The sequence below is a fragment of the Helicoverpa zea genome, chromosome 13 (assembly GCF_022581195.2).
Source record: "Helicoverpa zea isolate HzStark_Cry1AcR chromosome 13, ilHelZeax1.1, whole genome shotgun sequence".
NCBI lineage: Eukaryota > Metazoa > Arthropoda > Insecta > Lepidoptera > Noctuidae > Helicoverpa > Helicoverpa zea.
The window spans coordinates 2,927,542-2,942,243 of record NC_061464.1 but is presented as its reverse complement, the minus strand read 5'-3'; the positions used below and the strand labels follow the sequence as shown (position 1 = coordinate 2,942,243).

At 41.2% G+C, this 14,702-nt stretch overlaps 1 protein-coding gene across 5 annotated transcripts in view; it reads left to right on the top strand.

The window, feature by feature from the left end:
- LOC124635912 (brain tumor protein) overlaps window positions 1-14,702 on the top strand; it is a 448,880-nt gene that overhangs the window by 390,292 nt on the left and 43,886 nt on the right. Inside the window, exon 1 of one of the 5 annotated variants that reach the window (XM_047171866.1) lies at window positions 8,936-9,121. The exons of the other annotated variants lie outside the window; for them this stretch is intronic. Coding sequence (XP_047027822.1) covers window positions 9,099-9,121 — 23 coding nt within the window. The 5' untranslated portion in view covers window positions 8,936-9,098. Of the gene's footprint in view, window positions 1-8,935; window positions 9,122-14,702 lie in introns of those variants that run through there. 5 annotated transcript variants of the gene reach the window in all.

Here is a 14,702-nt window from a genome sequence, read left to right as displayed (position 1 = left end):
GATACAGTCTAATGAGGACATGTTGTCAAGGTGGTTGTACGCAATTGAAATATGATAGATTGGCCATTCGTTAATTCATTGTAGTGCAATCAAAAAACTTTCCAAACACAAACAAGATAATATGTCATTAGTTTCGAATAGTTTGTTGCATTACGTTGCGACAGCATGCCTACATGTATCACCTTACGGAATAAAGATGGCAGATTGGGCCGCTTGAGTAATCTGTGTCTGGCTGCACACATGGCGACTTTTTGCAACGAAACTGTCGCGTTCGACCGCAGCTGCATCGCTGCACAAGGTCAATTAACAAAATGGCTGCCCTATTGTATTTGTATCAATGGCAACGCCCTACAATGGCAATATGATCGCGATATGGTCGCGTTTTTTATCGATTCTGTAGCGCTACTGCATCGGCGGTTTGTCGCGATTATATCGATGCCGGTGCCGATATTGCGACTCGTTAAAAATGCTCGTCGTAATAAATAGTTGGTTCGAAATCCAGCTGGTTACATTCTAGATTTAGGGCTGGATTGCTTAATAATATAAAATTATCGGAAATCAAGATTTGTTCTTTATAAAATGAGCCTCAAATTGTGACCCAATCTATGTAAACGTACGGAATTTATGGCTGCAAATAGAAGCTTCTAGCGACCACGTGTAGGATGTTTGCGAAATCACTAATCACATACTCGATTGACCTTTCCAATCAGTAATACATAAATACGCGTCTGTCATCGCAGAGGTCAGTCACCAGTCTGTTGACCCTTCCATACTATACTTACTAGCATCCGGCCTGCCTCAACATACTATGAATGCGTTAATTTTATATGCCACGAACGATACTTGCATTATGTACTCGACATTGTTGGCAATTTGTACATCGTAAATAGATTACAACCTTAAACCCTAGACAATAAAGTCAACTTTCATATCACTGTTTGACGCATCAAAAGTCGTTTTAAAGTATCTAATTAAAGAGTTCTGCATTGCTACTGGTAAAGGACGTGTGTACAAGATTCTTTTGCCTATTTCGGAATGTTATAAGAAGTATTTCTGTCAGCTGTCATCTGGTCATAAAGATGGATGCCTCGTTTGCGTTGAAGAGATAATTATTATTCTGTGAAGCTGTTTGTTACTGTTTAGTTTCTTTGGTACTTACAAATGAGGATATTTCAGTTCTGTGCCTTCGGCTTGACCTTTCGGAGATTACCTACCTTACCTAGAGTACACACATGCTTGCTACTTACGTCCATTCATGATAGTGTGAGCTGCGGGCGGGCACAGCGACGACCGCGCGGGGAGAGAGGCGGCGGCAGGCGCGTGATTGTAACTCGAACGCGCTCTCGTCAGTACGCTATCTTTATTCTAGCGTGCGCACGTATTGCTACAGTGTAACCGTTATATTGTGGTGTAACGTTGTTGTAACGTTTGTGTAAGAAAATATATATAACGGTAAGTTATTCATTATTTTGTTTTGTGTGAATTGTGTGTTTTAGGTGCGGGCCAACTGTGAACAAGAATGCTGAGGTCTAAGTGCTTAATTTTGCATCTGCAATTTTATTAGAGCCAATAAAATGTTTGTCGGACATACCATCCACAAACTGCGACCGATATAAGCGATACGTTGGCAAGCCAGCCACTATCGTACCTACGGGTCGCGCTGCGAGTTGCATGTTTTGTTTACATAAACATTGCGGCCCAAAACTTGGGCGGCGCGGCTCAACTTTTGGTCGGCGCGGCTCACCATTTGAGCGGCACGGCTCACCATTTGAGCGGCGCGGCTCACTATTTGAGCGGCGCGCGGCTCACCATTTGAGCGGTGCGGCTCGATATTTGACCGGCGCGGCTCAAGGTTCGAGCCGCGCGGCCCTTAATCTAGGCGACGCCGCCCAACATTTGGATGGCGCGGCTCGATATTTGAGCGGCGCGCCCCGCGCCTTGAACCGCTCCCCAACTTGTGAGCACTCAGTGAACTTTTTCACTTTGCTTCAGATGACCCAGCTTGGAGGAGTGGTGACTCTGGGTGAACTTTTGGACGAGCATGCCGAAGCGGAGGAAGAGAACGTGATCTTGGAACGGGTGAAAGTTTTGGCTCAAGAGCATCTCCCCGATGGTTGGACGAACTGGGAGGTGACCACGGCAACGAAAGAGGAAGTCTTTGGGGAGAAAGTCGACCCAAATATACTAAACAAACTCGTAGTTGCTTTGCCTACCGTAGGGTTAGTTCGTGCCTTTATACCGGAGGCGGATCACCTGTCCGAAAAAAGGTATAGGGAAATTCGGCACAAGATACTAGACTGGGCATTTACACGTGCCCTTATTATAGGACCTCCTGCCATCTCCAACCGCATCCGCGGATCTGCAGCGCGCACGGAATACGTGAAACAGTCGGTTGCTGCGCTTATGCCTCTTCTCCACACAAGAGCGGAGACAGATAAAATACTCTCAGGCTGTCTTTCGGAGACAGAAGAGACCAGTCGAAAGAGGAGGTCGACGTCTCGGGTCAAAGAGCCCGCGACACGTCGACCTAGGCTTGAGTCTCCGCCGTTCTCTACTGGGACGTCACTTCAGGAAGAAAGGTTTTGTGCATTAGAGCAGAAAATGGAAATGCTCCTGGAGATGGTCACTCAAAGCAGAGGCAGAGACAAAGATTCGGACTCTGATTCTGACAAGGAAAACGATTTTTCCGATGGCGAGGAAGAAGTAAGTTCGGACGCCTCGGACGCCCCATCGTGGAAAGCCCCTACCTGGGGCCCATATCCAAACGAGCAAGACGAGCGAAACGAAAAGGAGCTTGAGTTTCGACCCACGACTAAAGAAGCAGATCCTCTTGTTCCGGAGCCGTCGTCGCAAGCCAAAAAGGAAGGCATTGAATGTCAAAGACTGGGCACTGATAGCTGGAATCGCATCAGATACAAGGACGTAGAGAAGCACTTACACGCCGCTTCGCCATTTAGCCCGCTAAAAGTAAATACAGAACTGGGTACTTTAGCCTCGCGGCTCTCTCCGTGGGTGACGAGGCAAGAAGGAATTCTAGGCACAATCACACACGGATTGTTGCTCCAGCGCAAGGCGCTAGCAGACGGGCTCAATGCCATAATTAAAAAATGCCCAGACATCAGCACGGACTTGAGACGGTTGGTGGAGGCAGAGGACTCTAAGTTCAAATTAGTGTCAGATCAACTGCTACAATATGTTTGCGCTAATAGGGCTGAAACCATTGAGGTTCGTAGAAAAACTTTCAGGCCTAAAAATGACGTCCTCACCAGCGCCCTCAACAACATACCTCCTTCGCCAACCCACCTGTTTGATGAAAAACTATTTAGCGCGTTTATTAAAGACAACGGTGGCACATCGGGAATTTTTGCCTCATCTAATTTAAATAAAAAAGAAACTATTCATTCGTTTCGGAAGAACTCATTTCGCAAAGCATCTTTGCATGCTTCCAAAAGCAAACAACCGACTGGTCGCGGTCACTCTTCAGCAGCGACCACTACCACGTCTACTCGCAGTGCAAACTACCGCCGAAGCGGAAACTCTAAGGCACCAAATAAGCATCCCGATCGACACGGAAAGGATAAGAAATTACAAAGAGGTCGTAAGTACTGACAATTTTCACGGGGGACAGTTGGAGAAATTTCAAGCTCGGTGGCAGGAGTTAGGAGCTCCAAAGAAGATTTTAAAAATTATTACAGGCTATACAATACCCTTTGCAGCAAAACCACCTTCGATTCCATTGCGCGAAAATTTAGGAAGGTTTTCCACAAACCTGTCCCCTGCTATGTCCAAGGAGATAGAGATATTGCTCAAGTCAGGTGTGGTAGAGAATTGCGAGGTTGCGAACGGGTTCCTATCAAGAATATTTCTAATACCCAAGAGAAACGGAAAGCTACGGCAAATCTTCGATTTACGACGCTTGAACCAATTTCTCAAACCCCCGAAATTTCGTCTGATAAATCAAAGTCAAGTTCCAAATTTTATGCAAGAAGGAGATTATCTCGGAAAGCTAGATATCAGCCAAGCCTATTTTCATATCCCAGTGAAAAAGAGTCATCGAAGATTCCTTGCGTTCGCTTACGCGAATCGGGTTTATCAAATGACATCTTTACCTTTCGGCCTGTCCACTGCACCAATAGCCTTTTCCAGTGTCAGCAAGTGGGTAGCAAGTTTTCTGAGAGAAAAGGGTCTTCGCGTTCTAGTCTACTTGGACGACTTCCTATTTGCACACCAAAACCCAAACACGCTGGAGAGGCACATGCGTTATGCAGTAGAAATTTTACAGAGCATGGGTTGGTGTGTCAATCTAGAAAAATCCGTGCTAAGGGCCACACAGGAAATAAAATTTCTGGGAATTATTTGGAATGTATCGACAAACCAAAAGACGCTTCCAAAAGACAAGATCGACCGGATCTCAAGAGATCTCAATCAAGTCTTAGAAACAAAGCAGTGGTCATGGGAATCCGGCACGGCATTGATCGGAAGGCTAGGGTTCGCATCACTTGTGACCCCTCTAGGAAGACTTTACACCAGGCATATGCAAAGACGGCAAGAAAACTGTCACAAGACCGGCCCGGGAAGAGGGTGGCAGTGAGTTCACAGGCTATTCAGGAAGCTCGTTGGTGGGCTCAAAATATCAGAAATCCCGGAAGGATCTTTGTACCGGAACCGACGATGTTTGTGAGCACAGATGCCTCCAACGACGGCTGGGGCATTCAGATGAGCGACCACCTCCTTTCAGGTCTGTGGACAGAAGAGCAATTAAAATGGCATATCAACAGAAAGGAACTTTACACAGTCTTAGTAGCTTTGCAGGAGTTCCAAGAGGTAGTTCTAGGTCAATCAATAATGGTTCAGTCAGACAACAGGACAGTGGTGTCGTATTTGCGAAACCAGGGTGGAACCAAGTCTATCGCACTGCTAGAAATGACAAAAGAAATCTTGGTCTTAGCTCAGAGTTTAAATGCAACCATTCACTCGTTTTACCTGCCCGGCCGCTACAATTCAATCGCCGACTGCTTATCCAGAGGAAAAGCCCTACCCGATTGGCACATCAAAAGCGAGATCACACAGAAGATATTTCGAAAATGGGGAGTTCCTCAGATAGATCTCTTCGCCTCAGACCAATCGAAAGTAGTACCGGTCTATGTCTCGATAGATGCAAAGGACACACAAGCTCTCTTCGTGAATGCGTTCAGCCGAACTTGGAACTACGAACTGGCGTGGATTTTCCCCCCTCCACCACTTGTACCTCGGGTACTCCAACATCTGAACAAGTCCTCCGGAACATTTCTGATCGTGGTACCTCGATGGGAGACAGTGTTTTGGAGAAGCGACCTCAAACACAGAGCCCTGGGTGCCCCGTACCTGATACCGAACTTAATAGAGAACCTAATCGACTTATCCACGAACCTTCCTCCGCCGAAGGTAGAAAATCTCTATTTGGAGGTCTGGAAGATACGGGGTGGGCGGATTTAGTAGCTGGTTTAGACCAAGCTGACGTTAACCTGATACAGTCAGCATGGCGCGATTCGACTTGGCGTACCTACGAGTCCGCATGGAAGCAATGGGTCTCGTGGTGTAGACAAAATGGGAGAAAACCTAATAGTCCTCGACCTCTTGATGTTGCTGCTTACCTGGGTTCCCTTTCACGAGTACGGAAATTAGCCCCATCAACAATTATGGTTCACAAGTCTGTAATCCTTACTTTTGCCGACCCTACTCAAGAAAAACAACTAGGAAATCATCCTGTAGTGGCTGCAATGCTCAAAGCCATAAAAATTCAAAAATGTATGTCAGCAGTACCAAAGACTCAGATCTGGAACATTCAAGACTTATTTCAGTGGCTAAAATCGAATATACCTGATAAGGAAAGTATTTTTCAAGTATCTCGTCACGTGGCGCTTCTTCTATTGCTAGCTTCAGGTCGACGTATACATGACCTCACCCTCCTTATGATAGACGACCAGCATTGTGAGAGATCAGATTCCTCAATAACGTTTTGGCCAAGATTTGGCTCAAAAACAGATAATGACAGGAACCGTCAATCCGGATGGCATCTAACATGCTCAGGCGACATGGATTTGAGTTTAGTAAAATGGATAAATTGCTTAATAGACGTGACTAACAGTAGAAGGAGGGCACGAGAGGGCTTAAATAATTTGTTTATTACAACGCGAGGGAAGGTTAAAGCAGCTTCCAGAACCGTTATTGCGGGCTGGTTGAAGGCACCCTTTAAGGATATTGGCATAGACTGCAGCCCAGGCTCGGTTCGATCAGCTGTAGCTTCTAATGACTTCCAGAACAACGTACCGCTGGATGATATCTTGAAACGAGGGAACTGGAGAGGCTCGACAAATTTTTTCAAACACTACTGTAAATCAGTAGAGCAGCCTCGAGGTAGAAATGTTAATGTTCTTAATAATTCCTTTAATGCAGTGTAAGACTGAACATTTGATCTCATTAAAGATCTCAATCTTTACCTAATGTTTATTTATTAGATATAAGAAAGGGTCAGGACCCTGTTATGTTTAAAATGATAAGGTTTAAGAGTCAGTTTATATTTGCTAAATTGTTAAACTATGATGAAGAATAAAGATTTTATGTTTGATAAAGAAGAATTAGTTATAAAACTGTATTAATAGCATTTTATCGTTAAAAGATACGTTTGCTGTGATCGTACAAGACTTGAACTGATTTTATACTTACTTGTATAACAGCCATTGATTCTAATTTTAATAAAACAGCTTGATTTTGAAGATGAGAACCTAAGGTTTTATTTCTCACCTTTATCACAGTACGCTTAATAGCACCGGCAGATGATAGACACGTCTCCGAAAGGTCAAGCCGAAGGCACAGAACTGAAATATCACCGTTTTCCACCCCGAAGGGAAGAAAACGATTATTTCAGGTCTTGCCGAGGCTTGACCTGAGCAAGCTCTTGCCGGCTTTCGGAGATAGGTACTGACGAGAGCGCGTTCGAGTTACAATCACGCGCCTGCCGCCGCCTCTCTCCCCGCGCGGTCGTCGCTGTGCCCGCCCGCAGCTCACACTATCATGAATGGACGTAAGTAGCAAGCATGTGTGTACTCTAGGTAAGGTAGGTAATCTCCGAAAGGTCAAGCCTCGGCAAGACCTGAAATAATCGTTTTCTTCCCTTCGGGGTGGAAAACGGTGATATTTTTTTCCTCAAAAGGACGTTGTCTTTATTGTTTTGTGTGGGTGATGCTCACTTGTTTCTTTCATAACCTAAACCGACCTGTTTCCTTCATATAAGATTTGAAGTCGCGATTGCAAAGGGTTTCCCCACAAGATTAGTCATATCATAACCAATAATCTAAACATTGGAAACCTACGAAATGACAAGGTTTTTCGTAAAAGCCGTTCTCATAAAACAGTGATTCAACCTTCCGGAAAATGGGGTGACTCAAACGTCATAACGATGCGACAGTATAAAAACTTCTTCACAAGCATAATTATCACGAAGGTCATTCTCTGGAACGGAGAAAACAACTTTTATACAAGTTCGCCGGGAGTTCGTCAGTTTCTTTTTAGATACAGCAAAATTATGGAGTCGGGAACAATGAAATACTAGCTTCCAGATACCATGCAATTTTGTTCGCGAAATATAAGACAAAGAGTACGAAGAATGGTGTTACTTTATAAGCTTAGAGATAAGCATCTTATTACTTCCCATCCTTAGCATCAAATAGAAAAGGTTCGGCAATAACGATCTTTAGAACAATAACAATAACATTACCAACAATGGCGCCGAAACGAATAAAATTTAATTCGCATTCTCTCTCCTTTTAATTATTCGTAAACTTATTACATTTTATATAATTTCACACGCCAGCCGGTAAATTGCTAAACAAAAAAGTTCGTTAGTCGATAAAAAATCAATTTATGTTTCGTGTGGAAAAAATCAATAAATTAACGTTGCACCCCTACGAATTACACGCACACATTGATGGGTGCGCGTGCCTTGCACACATGCGCACCTTGTGCGTACACGTAGGGACGGCAGCTGCAAAACTTGAATCCAACTGCCTGCGAATGTCAAAGTTTTATTATTAACTAGAATAGCGCCTCAGCGTCGCTCGTTGTGAATTAATGATTCGTTATTAAGCTTTTGTTGGGAATTTGTTTAACTCGATGAAGTCTGTATGGGAAATAAGTATTGTTAGTTCCTCTGTCTTATTGTCAACTGTGCCCCTGCACCAAAATGCTCTTTCACTCAAGTTCGTTCATCGATCAAAACTTTTAAAGACGTGCTGAAATAAATGTCGGCAGAAACTTACTAAAATGTATTAAGTCATCGAACTAGTTCATTAGTTTGCATAGTCATATCTGCAAACTATTTTTAAATGTAATTTATTCCGATCACGTAAACGATCGGTATCATCTTACGTCATTTTAGGCATCTTTTGAAATACGTCCTTATTCAACTTACAAAAATCTTCAAAATTCAAATAGGTATCCATAAATACTAAAAAACTGTAAAACATTACGCTAATCGTTAATTGCCATGTGAAAATGAAAATGTTATCCATCAAAATAGTATAGGTAAGCCGAAACTGGTTATACATCTTTTTTCCTATTTATATAATTTAATAACCGCTGAGTAATAAAGACGAGTACAATGAACGGTACTAGATCGCCTTGAGAACTTGTTGAAAATACCTCTCATAACAAAAAAGGTCGGAATTATTTTATTTTAAAACTATTGACTGGTAAAAACTATTAAAATAACGACCAAAAATTAATGCACTAGCAACTTTGAGAACTACCATATCCGACCAATAATATTTAGGGTTCTTTTTTGTTGTAATGATCTCGTCCGTAACGTATGGGTGCCTTTGCCTGCAGCACAACTTTTTTTTTTCGAAAACTTGACCCCACAGTCAGTTATGATTCGGCAGTCGACGCGAGCGGTCGTGTCTCCGCGTACGGTTGAATTCTAGTCATTGTGTCCAAAAGTATTTTAGTTTAGTGTTTCTGAACGTAGAGTGTGCGTTCTTAGTTTTAAATTTTAGCGGTTAACGGTTGTGTGTTTTTAAATTAATTTTTAAATAATAGTTTTATACAGAAGACTGAGTTTCATGAACGAATTTGGATTACTTTGGTGAGTTATAAAACTTTTTTGTGTTACATGTGAATCGTGAGACTTCTTAGTAGTTCGTTTAGTTTAGAACATTGTGGAACTTTTTACAAACTTTCAGTTTTGTTTGTGTTTTTGCAAAATGTCAGTTTATCGGTTGTTTTTATACTTTAATATTAAAGGCTCAGATTATAAAGAGAAACCACAGCATTCAAACGGAAACCATACATAAGACAGCGAGTAGGCACATACATTACATAACACCTGCTTCCAGCACACATGTTGTATTTATTGGCAACTTTAAAAGTGCGTGAACACGTTACGCATAATATTATCTTAAAAAAAAAACGTATAACCGACACCAAGGCCGATGACGTGATCAAAGTTTCAATTGGGGGTCCTCGATAAACGTCACGGAACCCAAACGGCGCGACGTTTTTATAACCCGCATAAATTGAAAAGATATATTGGCCAATCAACTGGTTTATCTTTCGTGACCAACTTGATTTAATCGCGTTATATTGTCTGGTATTAATGTTGGTGTTTTAATCAGTACTGTTTGTTTTGAGTTGTAAGTAACAAGTTTCTTGTAGAAATTGCGTAAATGTTGGCTTTAGTGCGGCGGGAAGCAATTAAATTATCTGATAGTTGAATTTAAAGCTGTTGTTTAGTGCTAAGAATTATGGTTCTAACAGATTACTGTTTATTTATTCGCCGGCTTTGTTATGTAGAGCAATGTTCATTACAATAAAATTTTATGTTGTGAAACAAACTGGTGCTAATTTTTGATCGCGAACTTAATAATTATGAAATAATTCGAAAACAATAATTACTCAAGATAAAACTTATCTCTATTATAATTATATCATAGGTCTACGTCTGTTTAGAACTGTTAATTTAAATGAATGAGGATAATATTTTTATAAACTACATATTAGGTAATACAGATAATAATCTAAAATTTTTCCTATCGCTTGCTACTTCTAAACATCTTTTTCCATCGCAACTTAAACCTTAACCTCTTCAAATTAAGCTTCAATTTCCTTTTTCAATTACAAAAGTCCCCAAACGACTCGTTTGTACCTCGCACGGATATCCGACTCGCTTGTAAGTGTGCACTGATATTTGCGAGCGCCATTAATCAAATCTACCGAACGGCTAACTGAAATCTGAATAGCAAATTCGGTACGAATCGGCAGCGACATTGTGCTTGGGACAGCGGGCTTGTGTTATTTGGAGACGGTAGTAGAAGTAGGTAGGTAGAAACTAGGTCCATTTGGATGCAAATAATCAGGTCAAAAATTTTGTCTATATTCCCATGAAATAAAGACTGGAAACCTTTCAAAAATCAAGCGAACATTGCTATCTTTACTTGGGTATCTGTCATCTTTGTATGATTGCCTTAAAACTGTTGAATTAATTAATGAAAAGTTTCATAAAAAGTTCTGACTTATTCAAGAGCCTCAGAAACGGTAATGTATTGCTTGGTTGATTAAGATATAATAGTTAACCCAATGTATACGCGATACACAATTGATTGTCTGTTGTTTTATAATAAGCGGCATACACAAAGCAGTTAGACAGTTAAAAAATAAAGCCATAGCTTACCAATAACAGTCATTTACCTAACAAAACTAACACACATACAATCGCCAATTCCCGTCAATAAGTCCGCACCGTTACCGTAGTAGGAAGTAGTTCTAATAAGTATTCACAACTAGCACGTGAAACTAAGACTGGGGACTGCGAAGAGCGATCACCGCGGGATTTTCCCGTTTGTTTATCCCGTAAAGTAGTAATTGAATCGGAAGGATTTAGTTTAAGTGATAGATACTAAGGAAATTGGTGGAAAGACTCGTACTTCGTTTGTTTTTAAAAGCATCAAAATTTGGCGGAAAGACTCGTACGTCGTTTGTTTTTAAACGATTTGATAGTAGGTTGGTTTAATAGTACCTACAACAAAACAAATGCTACTCATGTCCAGGCGATAGGTAAGGAAACGGCTAGGCAAATGGTGATTCATGGAAAATATGCTTTTAGAGAGGCTTAGTGTTTGGATAAGAATAAAGATAATAACAAAATACAATCAAGTATATTATCGTTAAAGTATAAATAGATTGCAGCTGTACGTATATTGTAATGAACATAAAGGTAACGTAAAAGTAAGTTAACACACCTAAGCTCCATTTGAAAGGTTAAAAGATAAAAACATAAATAACACGCAGGTGTCTATCCCATGTAGCATTCATCGTAAATAAAGGACTCCCCAACCGACTGACTTCCCAAAACTCCAGGATTTCACTAAAAGCTAGTTAGCGTGCAGTTTGTTAAAAGTTTTGCGGTTAAAAGTATCCTGTGAGTGTAGCAGTGCACAAAAATGTATGCTCACATTTTGACGGAGTAAGGGAATTTTATTAACCAGATGAATATGAAAACATGGATATTTTTATCATGTATTTTTAATATGAGTTTAGTTTAAGGAAACCCAAAGGTTCTTCCGACATCTAGAAATGGAAACCTCAGGATTAGTCCTTAAGTATAGTAGCGTGTTGAGTACGCAGGTTTTGTATACAAGGATCTTGGTAGTAATGGTGAGCTTGTTGTTTCTCCAAACACGCGTAGAGAGTTTGCCAAAGTTGGAAGCCGCTCTTCCAATGCGAGTATCAATTTCCTTATTGTTCAGAGAGACGAGTCTCTTGTAGAGCGGCAACACCAACGCGAAGACGCAAAAGCTCTCTGTCAATTATGGACGACTTTCTTAGCGCAGGTTCAGGATCATCTTGAGTCCCAAATCCGGGGAGCATTGTTCGAACATTCCAAGAAGCAAAGCGTATGATCGGGTTGTTTGGTTTAGCAATCAAATAATGTTTTTTGTTCTTGCCAGGTGCTTAATATACTCATCCTATTTCAAAACATGTAGTATGCTTGCTGCTTCACACACCCATAGAAGCGTAGAATGAGGGACGGACTAGTACCTTATTGGCCGGGGGCTGCCCAGCTTGAGGCGGGCGTTAACTAGTCAATTAGTCGCGATGGACTATCCCACCGTCGAGAGTCACCCCTAGCGTCCGCGCACACGCCCATTAGCGCGAGACTTATAACTGGTAACTGCAACTCTCCGTGTTGGTTCCCACACCTTTTGAGGCATGGATGGAGTGACCTCTCCACAAGCACTGCATCGCCTGGGACGCATTTTGAAACTATGAACTTGCCCAGCATTCATAGCTTCCTCTCGACCTCATCGCCTTGATCTACAGGAGTGAATGTTCCCTACATGTAGAGACGAATTGGTTGCAGGAGTTGCCGACTTTTTCAGGTTGTACCCTACTGTCGCCTACCGGTACTCCGGATCCGCTTGCCTCATCCGCCAGACACGCGCCGTACCGAAGCACAACTTCTCCGGCGCTGCCGCCGTTAAGGTCTTCACCCGTAACCCTGGGCAAGGGATTCGCGTTATACCCCGCAAAACTGGGTCTCTACACGAACTTGGCCATTCATTCACCCTGGCCTACTAAGGTGTAAAATGCCCACCCCCGCGACGTGGACGCGCCGAGTAGAAATTACTCCAGTGAAGATCAGGAAAGGTGACCCTGAACTTCCTGAAGCCGGGTTAATGCTCTGGTGTGGTGCCCAGAGCAAAGAAGTGTCGTGCAGCTATTGGCTTATTTAGTCATAAAAGAAAGTGCTTGCGGCACTAATAGCCGCATAGACAAGCACTGCCACAATCATCTGTCCGAGATGCTCTGTGGCCAATGATGAGTCCTTAAGTACCGTCAAATAAAAACAGTCTTATTTTAATCCAAACCAACCTATAAAATAAACTAACTTGCATTAACCACACAAAAACCTCGCACAAAGTCAACATGTCACAAAAGAAAGTTTATTTTCTTCAAAAACTTCCCTCTTTGATGCACGATCTATCAAAAGAATTGTTGTTTTCATTCTCAAACTTGTTTCTCCCTGCGGCGTTGCTTCCCGCCTGAAACTGCCCACTTATTTAACCTCCTTTCATGCGTAACTCTTTTAAGCCGCATAAAAGTTAGTCTGGCCTAGAAAAGTCTTTAAAACTCACTTTTCAGCCACCTTTGGCTTACACGAATTTTTAGGTCGTAAACGCAGTGAATAGACGCCTTTATACCTGACTACATTAGTTATTCGTAACGGCAATTATAACATAATTAATATTACATTAGTGAGTGATATGTACGTTTACGCTTAGAATAATACTCGGCTTACAAGATGTTAGGTAACGCCTAATAATTATATTGGAGCAATGATTTACACAAATGCAACTTAATATTCTAAACAATCAGGCGCACTAACACTATTTGGTACACAAACATCATTTTTTGGAGAATAAAATGCCTAATTCTTCTCACATAACTTTCATCACTTAGATAAAGTAGAAACCAGACAACGAAACAAAGTTATGAATTAGTATCCCATCTGTAATTCCCACGATGACACAAAATATTACATTCCAAGAAGCTTTTACTAATACCAACTTATATTTACATCTGCAAAATACGTTACACCCTTTGATTTCTTCAAGTCGACATCTTTCCCAACGGCAAATGTACCTTTGTCTTTGTAGCTACCTGTATCTTTGAGGCTAAATCTATTGTCCCGTGAAATACTGGCACTTCAGGTAATATCATTAACGTTATTAAATGGTTCTCTCCAAAATATGAGTTACATGACTTATTTTTTGCTTGGATAATTTCATTGCGGACTTTCCTAGTTACAAATTGTTTTGACAATGTAAAGCTCCATTTTAAATCTACTATTAGATATGGTTTTGGTGAGCCTAGGAAATCACATCAAGATTCATTATAAGTACAACTTATCACGCATATTATATTCTAATAAAAAATAGCTTTATATTTTTGTGGGTTTCACTAACGTCTGTTAAAAGTACACTTTACGGTTAAATATAAAGTAAAAGAGAAACACCAACAAATATCTACAAATGTAACAACATTTTAACAAAATAAAACACTGAAAAGCTTTTGAATACAATAAACGTCATTCAGTGCCGTTGGTTTAGCCTTAAATTCGACCTAAATAAACTCTGGTAAAAGCTGTGACTAGCCACCCAAGCCGCACCCAGACACACAAATAACCATGTATTTACACTCACACAAGCGTACACAGTGTAACAATTATTGCAAAATTGAAAAGGAAATAGCGTCCGAGATCTTACCCCAATTTGGGGTAGCACTGCCCATAGATCAGACGGGAGAAAAAAAGGCGAATATCTTCCATTACTCATCGCAGCTATGGGAGACGCCTTTCTAGATTAATCAAATTAATTACGTTCATTCCGCTCCTAAGAGGCTGGTGGTATTAATGGTAAGGTTCACGCGGAAGCGATTTGTTCAAGGAGCCTCTAGATGGGTCATTTCTTAACGTCCTAAAAATATACTAGGAAAGCCTTGAACGAATTTGGAAAGTAAAGATTTTGTTCTTGCAAACAATAGTTTCTTAAGCTCTTTTTTGACTCAATTTGAAATTAACTTGTTGAATTTGTCCATGTATGGGTATAATTTTCACCCTATATGTTGTGTAGTAAATCGTTCACAGAATTACGCTGTGCGTTTTAAAT